The 11992-nt window shown below is 56.8% G+C and overlaps 1 protein-coding gene across 1 annotated transcript; it reads right to left on the bottom strand.

The window, feature by feature from the left end:
• Positions 1-881: 881 nt before the first annotated feature.
• Positions 882-9519, bottom strand: GDPD2 (glycerophosphodiester phosphodiesterase domain containing 2). Its single transcript, XM_008936199.1, has 15 exons — positions 9409-9519; positions 8382-8485; positions 8216-8309; positions 7911-7970; positions 7465-7563; positions 6984-7077; positions 5441-5586; positions 4848-4930; positions 4157-4307; positions 3399-3614; positions 2430-2581; positions 1947-2094; positions 1723-1805; positions 1235-1263; positions 882-934 (listed from the first exon to the last, which is right to left on the bottom strand). The coding sequence occupies exons 1-15, from the start codon at positions 9517-9519 to the stop codon at positions 882-884; spliced, it is 1623 nt and encodes a 540-aa protein (XP_008934447.1).
• Between the last annotated feature and the right edge of the window lie 2473 nt (positions 9520-11992).

Here is an 11992-nt window from a genome sequence, read left to right as displayed (position 1 = left end):
CGGCAAAGAGGGAGGGAGCAGCTCTCCAGCTCACCCTTTGCGGTCTGTCTACCGCTCCGCTGATTTATTGACATAAAAAGGTACGAACAAGGAAAACCGACCCGATTCCCGTTTCCACGTTCAAGAAGACCCTGCTGCAAAGTGAACGACGCCGAGTCCCACCGCTGCCCGCTCCTCGAACACCTCCGCAGCCTCGCAGGAGCAGGAGTGTGATCGTGGTCCGGTCCCCAGACACCCTCCGCCCCCAGGCCCTGCTCCCCCCCAGAGTAATAGCCACGAACTGCTGCATGGGGTGCCAGCATGCTGGCCCAAAAGCACGAGCCAGCAGCAGCAGGGGCAGCACCTGTGTCCAGCACGGGTGTGGGAAAAGCTCAGTTCCCCCTTCCATCAGGTGAAAAGCCACCCCCACTCCCCCCAGCACCGCCCTTCCTATTCCTCAAGCCATGGGGCAGGCCAGCCCCCAGGGAAGCAGCACTTTAAACAAGGTTTCCCACCGCTGGCTGCAGGAAGTGCTGCTGACAGCCTGCCCTTCACCTGCGCCAAACAGCAACTCTGATCCCCACTAGTCTCCAAACCCCGGGGCAGAGGTTTTAGCCCCAGCACCACTGGATAACTACTCAGCCCCCAGGCACAAGCCAGCCACAGCAAAACCCTGCAAAGGTTCCAGTTCTTCACTGCCATTGGGAACCAGAAACCCAGTTCCAGGTCTTCTCAGCTGAGGACAGCTGTGTGCCATGAAAGGAGCCCGGAAGGCTATGCAGGACAGGAGTCTCAGGAAGGGGTCTGCAAAGGAAAGGAGCGTCGAAGCTGGCCTGGGGTCCCCACTTGAGCTGTGCATAGCTCTGGCTGCTCCTGCCAATGGCTGATGAACGCTGGAGGGGTCACTCTTGCATCAAGCTGTTGATCTTTGTGAGCAGCACGTCTGTCTCGGACTCTGGGGAGACATAGAGAAAAAGCAGTCATTGCAGGCAGCCATTATCCTGCAGTGACAGGCAGAGCAGCTTGAAAAGCAGGTTTGAGGACACAAGGGAACGTGGGACTCCCCAGTGCTGTCCCACATGGCTGTTTGCAGAGGGCAGGACAAGACTCCCTGGGCTTGGATTCCCTTCCCTCCGCCGGCCATCCCAGACTGCACTTTTGTGTTCACCTGGAGAAAACTGCCTGCCTGCCCAGGAGAATACCACAGGCACAACTTGGCTGCAAGGGAGGGGAGCTCACATCTGTGCACACTTACCCACTGCTCGTCTTCTCTGGGAGCATTTCCTAGAGAAGAGATGGAATAGGATCAACTTTAGCATGTCAGTCTGGCCTCCTCCTTCCCACCCCCAAGCTCCCAGCTGGAGACTTGTGAGACCACACAGGACACACAGTCCTGCAGGGATCTGCTCCTGGTGCCTGCAGCACCAGTAAAGGAGCAGGGCCAAGGTCCCCCAGCCTCAGCCCACAAAGCCCTGGGGTTGCAGAGTGAGCTAGTAAATGTGAACTAAGGTATCCAGCATCTTGAGAAAGGGTCAAGCCAGATTTGTAGCTGTAGCCTGGTGGTAAAAGCTTCCTCCACACACTGTGGTCTCACTTAGCCAGCAGACAGGAGAGGACCCCCAGGGATATGAGTCCAGAGAGTGGTGGCAGCAGGTATGACTGGGTTTGGTACCAGCCACCCGGAGCACACTAGAGCCTCCCCCAACAGACCTGCCCTGGGAGGGGAGAAGGGATCAAACATACTTCATCAAGAGGAAGGCCCAGAGGATGGCAAGGAAAGAAGTGCAGTCTACAGCAATCCAGATCATGAGATATGTGCTGCTGGGCTGCAAGGCAACAAGACAAGCCATGAACATCAGCCATGGCTGGTGTACTGGTGACACAGCCCAGGGCTGCTGCAGGAAGGGACCCACAAGTGCCTGGGGCACAGCCTTCGAGGCAGGGTGAAGGATGGAGGGGTCACTTACAAACAGCCAGATGGGGTGTTTCATCTCCTTCAGCACCTGGCAGGCGTTGGTGGTGACAGAGCTCACCCCAGAGCACCAGAGCACCGAGAAGAGCCAGGGCTGGTTTACCACGTAGAGGTTCACAGAGATGTTGTCCCGGCGGTACTGCCTGCACGGGACAGCCGGGGTCAGAGCAGCAGACAGCAGGCTGCCCGCACGCTCAGCCTGCCAAAGGGACCGTGTATCTGGGAGGTGATCCAGCACTTGCAACTATATGCAGCAACTGTCTGGAGAGCCAGACCCAGGGCAGATTTGCTGGCAAGACAGCGGACTGCAGATAGATCCATCCCCTGTACCAGCCCTGCCTCATAAGGCATGCTTGTCCACAAGACTGCAGCACACACCCTGGCCATCCCAGCAGTCTGCCAGCACACAGCCTCAGCCGGCCCTTACCTCTGCCAGCCCCTGGGACAGCCCACAGGGTTCTGGGCACAAGTCTCTCACCTGATCTCCTCAGAGCTCATGTCCTGGTAGGGCAGGTTGACGTGCAGCAGTGGCTCCTTCTCATTTTTGAGTCTCTTCCGGCCATAAACTTGCTTAACACCTGGGGCTTGTTGTTTGACCTGTTCCCTGAACCCATCTGGCAGCCACAGGACCTAGGCAAGAACCAGAGAACACATGCAGAGACGAGGTGTTCAGGAGAGCTTGCTCTCTTCTGATATTGCCTTGCATGTCCAGGCACACTTGGCCTGCTCAGACAGCTGCATTCTGCCCATCTCTTCACACTCAACAACTCCATGAGGCTCTCAGCCAGTATGGTCTCCTAAGAGTTTGCCCCAGCTAAGAAGTAAGTACAAGAGACCCCAATGAGGGGAGAAAGCAGTTCCAGCCTAAGAAAGCTGCAGCAGTTATGTCCTTTCTGGGTCCCTGAATGGATCAAGCAGTGAATCCTTCTAGCTCCAACTCCGCAGTAAGAATGAACCCTGGATCAGCACACTGCAAGTCTTTGCTACGTCCCCTCCTGCTCTATGCACCCCAAAACCCAAGAATGAAAAGCACTTTGGGTGTTAATTTATCCTCTCAGGGCAGCACCTGGTTGCAGCAGGAGTCAAGAGCTGCAGGGAGAGGTGTGGCAAAGTGTGGGGAGGTGGAGGCCTAAGCATTGTTTTCCTGTTCTTGCTAGCACTGTTGGTCCCCTCCCTAGGCTGAGTCACTGTTTACACACCACAGTGACCAGTGCTGGGGAACCAGAGTATTTGGACAGGTCTGAAGCTGTAGGAATTAACCCCTAATTTTTGGCAACTTGTCCTGGATAGAGAACCCCATGCCAAGACAGGGTTCCCCAGCAGGGACCGCATTTGGGGATGTGGTGTATGAGGTAGAAGGCATGCTCAGTGGGGTTGGCAGGGCATCTCCTACCATGGAGAGGTGTGACAGCAGGGCCCAGCAGTGGTGGTGTGGTGGCCAGCTCACCTGCTGTAGTGGAATGCCTGAATGTAAGATCACTTCCAGGGTGGCATTGATGAAACTCTGGTAGTCACTGTGGTTCTCAGGCCTCAGGTCGAACATTATGGAGACATTGCTCTGCTTTGCTACTTCTAGTGCCTGTTCCAGGGAGGGGATCCTCTGTTTTGTTGCCTGGTAGTGATCGCCAGCAGAAAGACTCTGCACAGTGGAAAATGGCCTCCGCTGCAAGGGTGAGAGAGAGTTAGTCATCATAGGCAGACCCCCCCATAAGCTTCCACATCCCAAACTGGTGCCTGTCTGGCTCTCAGTTTCCTACACTGGCATATCCAGTGCAAGAAGGCACAGGGATCCTTCCCCTGTACATCCACAGGGCAACTCTACCTTTCTTCCCACTAATGGGACACTTCAAGCAGCCTCCACACCTGTGGGCATTCAGAGCAGCTCAGCAGCTGGTTAGTCACCTTTTGGGAAGAGCCTTGCCACAGCTGCCTTCAAGCCCAGGCAGGCTGTGCAGCTCAAAGCTAATGCATGAGGCATCTCCCCTCAAACCAGCCTCCTCCATGACTCAGCTAAGGAGTCAGAACAAATCTCAGCTTGGGGCATAACCACACCCAAAAGATTTGTGCAGGCATGGATGTGCTTCTGCACCTTGTCCAGGTGTCTGTCAGGACCAGTGTTCCAGAGGGCACGTTCACCAGGGTAAAGCTCGTGCTTCACCCACAAATACACCCATCCCTGACCAACAACCCCAGGGGCATTCTGACCTCCAGGAACCAGCTGCCAGCATCCAGCTGCTGGAGGTCTGTCCAGTTGAAGGTGGTACTGTTCATGGCAGCCCTCTCAGGGAACACAGCCTGCACGTTGGTGGTCCTGGTGAGTTCCTCATCATGCATGAGGAATGGGACTCCATCAGCACTGGTAAAGGAGCAGAGAGGAAAGCTCTGTGTTGTAAGCTTGTTTGTCTCCTATCCTTGCCCCGGCATTTCTGCCCACTCTTAGCTACGCTGCTAGGGTAGCTCCCACACTTAGGCCTACTTGAGGTCCTCTATGCAAAAAGCATCTAGAAAGCACAGAGCATCTAGAAACCAAGCCAGGAACCCAGCAGTTCCTTGCTCACTGCCACAGCTGTCCCCATAGAAGGACTGCATGGGATGAACTAAAGCCAGGGTCTGTTTTCCAAGCAGTGCCCCTCCACTGATGTTGCCTGTCTCCTAATGTCCTGGAAGGCTGCGTGGGGAGGACAGAAACCCAGTAACTCTCCTAGGTCACTGGGACACCAAGCTGGAGCCAGTCTCATACTGGGAAGGTTGAAAAGGCAGCGCACTTTGCACAGGGTTGCCTCGAAATGCAGGCTGTATTAGTCCTCCAGGCGTGTTTCAGAATGCCCCATGTAGGAGGTGACATCCCAGGATACACAGACCCCTTCCCCCCTCTGAGTCCCTGCTGCCCATTTACCTCACCATGACGTCTGTCTCAAAGACTTGCACATCACAGTCCACAGCCTTGTGCAGCGACATGAGGGTGTTTTCGGGCGCCAGCTGGAAAAGGAATGGTGTTAGTGTGGAAGCACAGGAGGAAGGGGCAGGAGGCAGGCACTCATTCTGCCTGGCTGCACCTAGCAGCTTGGCTGGGCTCTAGGGCAATCACAATGAGACCAGGGTGACCCTGGTAGGGCAGAGGATGGAAAAGGGCTGGGTGCAGACAGCCAGAGGCTGCCTATGCCCTCCCTCCCAGCCCATACTACACAGCCTGGCTTTCTGCTGAGAGCTGCCTGCTCCTGGTCCAGTAGTGCTCAGCAAGCAGCTCTGCCCTGCAGCTGCTGCACCCGCTGTCTTCACCCTGTGCTCACCCATCCTCCAACCCTGTGCTGCCCCAGCTGGCGTGGGGACCCACCTCTGCTGGGCTGGCCAGAGCTCACCCAGGCCTGCAGCATCAAGGGTCTTACAGCAGTGCCCCACGCCAGGCACAGCCTGGCTTGTGCTGGCAGAGCAGCCTGCCCCATCCACCCTGACCACTGCTACAGGATGCTGCTGGCACTGGTCACTCACCATGGGTGCTCCTCGGTGGCCAACCAGGGCTGGTTTGGGGGGCAGCTGGTTTGCCTCCATGATGCAAGGGGAGGTGATTCCCAGGGGAGCCAGATACAGTGCAATCATCACTGTGCAGTACACAAGCAGCAGAAACACCCTGAGACCTGCAGGCAGACAGAGGGGTGAGGTACAGAAGTATTTTACAGGCTGTTAGGAATAAGCCAAGGTGGTTTCTCCTGGCATTAACTGCAGATTTATGCTTGGCCCACTACATGTCCTTGCACCCCAACCCAGCACTTCTGCAGGACTCAGTCTGCCATCCATAGCCCTCCTTCAGCTTTAAAGCAGTGAGGGCTGAAGCTGTACCAAAGCCTGGGCATGAGACGCAGCAAAGAAGAGCAGGCATTACTACCAGACTGTCCATGTTACCACTCTGCCACCAGTGCCACTTGATTGGGTGGTAGCAAACAGGGCAGGTGGATTAAGAACTGGCTGAACAACAGAGCTCAGAGGCTTGTGATCAGTGGCAGAGAAGAGCTGAAGTCTAGCTGGAAGCTATCGCTGGTCCCCAGGGGGCAGTACTGGATCCAGTCTTGTTCAGTGTATTCATCAATGACCTGGATGAAGGGACTGAGTGTACCCTCAGTAAGTTTTCTGATGATACAGAACTAGGAGAAGTGGTTGACACATCAGAAGGCTGTGCTGCCATTCAGCAAGACCTGGGCAGCCTGGAGAGCTGGGCTGAGGGAAAGTTAATGAAGTTCAACAAGGGCAAGTGTAGAGTCCTGCACCGGGGGATGAGTAACCCCCTGCACCAGTACAGGTTAGGGATTGACCTTCTGGAAAGCAGCTGCACGGAGAAGGACCTGTGAGTCCCAGTGGACAACAAGTAAACCATGAGCCAGGAGTGTGATCTTGTAGTCAAGAAGGCCAATGGTATCCTGGGGTGCATCAAGAATGGTGACCAGCAGGTTGAGTGAGGGTCTCCTCCCTCTCTATTCTGCCCTAGTGAGGCTACATCTGGAATACTGTGTCCAGTGCTGGGCTCCCCAGTTCCAGAGAGACAGGCAGCTAGTGGGGAGTGTCCAGCAGAGGGCTACAAAGATGATTAGGGGACTGGAAAATCTCTGTTACGAGGAAAGGCTGAAAGACAGGGGTTGAATTAGCCTGGAGAAAACTGAGAGGGGATCTTCTCAGTGCTTATCAATATCTAAAGGGTGGCTATGAAGAAGATGGGGCCAGTCTCCTTTCAGTGGTGCCCAGTGATAGGACAAGGGGCAAAGGACACAAACGGGAACACAGGAACTTCCACCTAAACATGTGGAAAAACTTAATTACTGTGAGGCTGGAACAGGCTGCCCAGAGAGGTTGTGGAGTCTCCTTCTCTGAAGAATTTCAAAACCCTCCTGGATGCAGTCCTGTGCAGCCTGCTTTGCGTTAATCTGCTTTGGCAGGGGAGTTAGTCTAGATGATCTCCAGAGGTCCCTTCCAACCCCTACCATTCTGTGATTCCCGTGGTGGGGGTCGGGTGGTGGGGGTAGAGGCCTTAAAGGGGGATTACCTGTGTTGTTGGTGCGGTAGATGAAGCTGGCCAGGGGCCAGGCAAGGAGTGTCATTCCCCCCACGATTCCAATGTGCAGGAAGGGACCTGTTGCCTAGGGAGGCAAAGGCAGGGGGTCAGATGGCACCAGCACAGCTCTTGTCCCTGAAATCTACATGCTCCAATGCCAAGAATCTGCTACTGCAGCCAGCACTGCTGGAAGAGTCACAGTGCCAGGGAGTGAAGGACAGGCTCCTGGGGTCACTGAACAGACTCCATGCTCTGGTCTGGCCAGCATTCATCCCCCTGACTAGAGCTGCTCCAGGCAGGACTACACGAGCAGAAGCACATTGCCTTGCCAGGCAGCAGAAATCAAAGGCAGAGAGTTAACCCCTATGGCACACAGTCATGCTGGGGGGCTCCAGTCACCACCCTTGAGCTTATCCCCACAGGCCAGGTTCAGAGTACAGCTGGGGAAGTCTCTGGCAGCAAGGTGACTCACCTGCAGGGAGATATGTGCACTTCTCCACTCCTCCGCCCACTTTATTCCCAGCCCTGTGAAGGCTGCAGCCACCACCAGGGCAGTTAAGATCAGCAGGATCTGCGGGGCAGGGCACAGGGCAGTTAGGTGAGCACAGGGCATCCTGCAGGTCAGCTGGGCTCTACCCTGGCAGGGCAGGCAAACTCCTCCTCATCCCTTTGTCCTAAGCCCCTGAAAGTCCTAAGACCTCACTTCCCCCATATAGATTTGCAGCCGAGCTCTGTACCCCATGCTTTGAGCAAGGGGAATATTCCCATCTCAGAGACATGTGGCTGAAAAGCACAGCTCTGCAGGGACCCACAGCCACTCCCAGCAGCTGTATGTAGCCCCACTACGCTGGCTGCAGCTTCTCAAGGTGCAAAGGCAGCCAGGGCAGGCACCATCTGCTTACACCCTCAGTCTCTCACCTTGTGCATCCAGTGTAGCTTCAAAGGCTGGCCACAGAGCTGCAAGCACAAAGCAAGGACCTGTGACAAGAACAAGGAGATGTCAGAGGTGGGCTGTACCCCACAACTCAGTCCTCTAAGAGTACAGGACTCAGCCACAGGAGCTCTGTCCCCCCAGCACAGGCAGAGTCTCTGAGCATGCTCGGGCTGACAGAGCTCCAGCAGCTCCATGGTGTGGGCTCCAGCTGGCCCTGCAGAGGCGAGGCAGCCTGTGCTGGGCACAGCTCCACACCCACACCAGCCCCGGCGGGATCAGTGGGGCTCACCAGCAGCACGGCTGAGTAGGTGATCAGCACAGCAGTAGCTATGAGCAGGACCAGGGACCAGTCTAGCCACAGCTTCCTCTGCCTGAAGATGAACCTGACAGCAAAGGAGATGGTAAGAGGGGCAGGGGGGAATGGGGACCAAGGCTGGGTGTAGGATCCTACTCACTCGTTGAAGTTGTGGAAATCATTGAGGATGATGATGGCGAAGTAGAGCCAAGCCAGTGTGAAGAGGAAGACAAAGAAGAGGAAAAGGAACCAGCTGCAGTCGCACTGAAAGCCAGAGATGACAGCTATGTGCACACCTGCAGGGCACCTAGCCCAGGCCAGGTTGCTGAGACCCCTGGGGAGCACTCAGCCTGCAGCAGTGTGCACAGGGTTCACAGCAGGCACTGGCTTCATAGGTCCAGGCACTGTGCTGCCCCATGGAGAGGAAACAGAGCTCCCCAGGAGAGCTCATTTGGCTGGACCCATTCTATGGGAAGATGGACCAGCATCTCCTAAAACATGTGAAAAAGCTGCTTATGCCAGGCTGGGGAGGACAGCCCCTGTGGCAAGACTGACTCCTTTCTCATGCAGCAGCCCCTCAGAGCAGACTATGGCTTTGGACATGGGAAGGGGCAAGGATACTTGCAGCCCACTCATTCCAGGCAAGATGGGACAAGCAGTGGCACAGCCACTCCCATGAGAGTTGGAGACCGCAGAAAGTCCCAGGGCCTCACCCCTCCCAGGTTACATATTGCTGGGGACACCCCCTTCCAGCCACCCTCAAAGACCACACCCAGCCTAGGAACTGTGCCTCCCACGTGCCTTGCCAGGCACTCAGTGCCCCAGGACCTGCCTGCCACGCTCAGCCCTCAAGGAGCTCCAGGCACGCGTGAGCTCCACTGCAGCCGCGCGCTTGGCCAGGCAGAGGACAGCCAGGGCCCAGCCTGCCAGCTGCAGCAGTGTGCTGCTCTGCCCTTATTGCTGCCCAGCAGGAACAGACAGCTCACCCTCTCACCTTCTCACTGCTCCAGGCTAGGGCAGTGCCTGGACAGAGAAAGTGCCAGCTAGCACCCCAGCTCTCTTGGGGCTCATCCCTGGAGAGCAGCCCAATGTCTGGACTTAGTCCCCCAGCTGGAGCCCTTCCCCACCCCAGCCACTACTCTGAGCCTCCAGAGCCAGCCACAGCTCAGCATCACCCATGGTATCACCTTGGTGGTTCTCATGCCCTTCCTCTTCTTGTTGGTGGAGATCCACTGGCAGCTGTAGAGGCAGAGCAGGCAGGTGGCACAGGGGTGGCAGCAGCCAGGGGGGTCTGCCATAGTACCAGGCTGTCCTGGGCCAAAGGTCAGGTGTCCTGCAGGGGATGCACACAGCGTGTTGGCACAGACCTCCCAATACACACTGCTCCCCACCCTGTGGGGATGGGGCACTGCAGCATCTTGCATCCAGGTATGGCAGCAAGCAGCTGCCCCAGCGCCCTAGGACACAGTGGGGCTGCTGGCCATGTTCCCAGGCAAGGCGCTGTGCCAGGGGCCCACCCTGTTCAGCGGGCTGTCCCGAGACCCTGCGGCTTACTGTGCTGGAGCAAGCCCGGAGTGGCAGGGAGCAGGACCTGCTCCCCAGCCCAGGGCTTGGCACCCTGCCTGGGAGCCAGAGGCACCTTGTAGGCTCCAGAGGCCAGCAGCCTCGCTGGCCAGCTTGACACAACCTTGCACCCAGGCTCCCTAGGAGCAGTCCAGCTGCAAAGACCATGAAGCCCCATGCTGGAGCCTTGGGCTACTGGTGTACAGCTGTGGGTGTGTACCACACTCTGGGAAGTCCTCATCCTCCTCCCTAAGTCCAGGTCCTCGCTGAAGCAGCACCATCCTGGCAGTCCTCCAGCTCAGCTTGGACAGCAAGAGGTCCCCAGGGAAGCTGGAGGAGCTGCAGCTGAGCAGGCACTGGATGGTCGTTGGTCCAAGCACTACATGGAGGAGGCGGGGAGAAAGCAGCAGTTATGGGGAGAAACCCATTGCTGCAGTCACAGGCACCAAGGCTGGGTTCAGGGTTACCACTGAGTTCCCCACACAATGGGAAGGGGAAAGGGTCAGGACTCTGGGGACCACATCCTCAGATTCCTGGTGCTCAGCTGAAGGAATGAGGGAGCCCCAAACAAGGTCTCCCTTTATTCACCTCAAGAAACCACATGTCTATTATCACTTGCCTTACTGCAGAGCTGCTCCCCCTTGTCATCCCAACCTCCCCAACAGACCAGACACCCCACTGGCACTCACCCTGCAGATTAAGACAGACTTTCATTTCACTGTGACCACTGAGCCAGACATGGGAGCCATCTGACCACAACTTCCCAGCCACATCCTCTCTGGTGCTGGGAGCAAGGGTGTGCCTAGCAGGGCTGTGTCCCATCCCAGTCTAGGCACTGGAGAAGGGGAACAGAGTGAGCCCAGGGCCTCCCATCCCCAGCCAGCAACACCAGAGTGGCTCTGCCATTCCCTGCCTGTTCTAAGGTTAATGTTAATGGCTAAGGTCAGCCTGTTCTCCCTCTGTGACACAGCAGCATCGCAGCATGGAACCTTGCTCCCAAGAACTAACAGGATGTTGGTCTCCAGGGCTGAGGTGGAGAGCCTCTTCCAGGTCCCACACAGAACAGTGGATGCTGGGCAGGCATAGCCAGGCACCAGCCCGAGAGCAGTACCCCTAACTTGCCCAGCCAGCTTCTGCAGGCTGGGAGAGGTCTCGGGACTGCCAACAGCAGGTCCAGCCAGCCAAGGTGCAGGGGATGCTGAGCAGCACAGCAGTGCCCACATCCGCTTCCCCCACAGTCTTCTTAGGGTCCAGATCAGCAGCTGTGATCTGCTCAGTGACCACACTGAAGAAGCCAGCCCTAACACAAGTGCAAGAAGCTGTGGAACCAGTTTTCCTCCCTGATGCTCAGTGGCTCTGGTGGCAGGCTCATACCCTTGCTGTCATCAGAAGCAGAGGCACCATTTCCACCAGGGAGTAGTGGTCTCAGCCAGCATCCTCTGGGACTTGTCCTGTCCTCACACAGGCAGAGCACTGGTGCCAGCAGCTGCTCAGGGAAACCCTGCCACCCCTCCCATGAAGGGTACAAAGTACAGGAGGAGTGGCTGTGGGCACCGGCCAAGCTTCAGCACTCAGTTGCTCGGAGAGGCTGTTTCCTGCCACGGCTGGAGCTTGGCAAAGCAGTGGCACAGAACTGGCAACAGATCTAAGCCAGTGGTGCTACCTGTAGGCTTTGGAGGAAATATGTCACCCTGTTCCCCAGCTCAGAGTGAGATTGCAGCAGTGGCACTAGTAGTTATTGTGCAGAATACCTGCACAGGGCACAGGTCCCAGGTCCCAAACCTACTCAGATTCTGCTCTGGCTCCAAGGGGAGAGCTGCACAGCAGGAGCTGGTGGTCCATCAGAGCTGGAAGGAGCCCTCCTTCAATTCCCACCAAACAACCCCCACAGAACACCTCTGGCCCTACTGTGAGGGGCACAGGGGGCTTGAAGGGGTGACAAACTGACTGCTACAGTCACTGGCATTGCAGCATGCACTTGCAGCCCTACGGGAACCTTTGTGCCCCAGGGGTGCTGGCACAGGACAACCAAGTGGCCATGGGCAGAGCAAGATCCCCTCGCCCTTGTGGAGCCGAGCCACCCCAAGCTGCATGCCACCGGGCAGGTCAGCAGGAGCTGGCGCCCAGAACCACTTGTCCCCTAACCTTGCAGGAGGGAGGGCAGAGCTCTTGGGTCACAGGGTGACCCCAAATAGCAAGAGCAGCACA

This window comes from Merops nubicus, unplaced genomic scaffold (genome assembly GCF_000691845.1).
Source record: "Merops nubicus isolate BGI_N331 unplaced genomic scaffold, ASM69184v1 scaffold4250, whole genome shotgun sequence".
Classification (NCBI taxonomy): Eukaryota; Metazoa; Chordata; class Aves; order Coraciiformes; family Meropidae; genus Merops; species Merops nubicus.
The sequence above is the reverse complement of the archived record's forward strand: the minus strand, read 5'-3'. Positions and strand labels throughout refer to the sequence as shown.

Coding starts and splice junctions, on each gene's coding strand:
- GDPD2 (XM_008936199.1), bottom strand. CDS start 9,519: ATGGCAGACCCCCCTGGCTGCTGCCACCCCTGTGCCACCTGCCTGCTC. Junction 7,971..8,215: donor CCTACTCAGCCGTGCTGCTG/GTGAGCCCCACT, acceptor TTCTTGTCACAG/GTCCTTGCTTTGTGCTTGCA. Junction 5,587..6,983: donor CTACCGCACCAACAACACAG/GTAATCCCCCTT, acceptor GTCTGCCTGCAG/GTCTCAGGGTGTTTCTGCTG.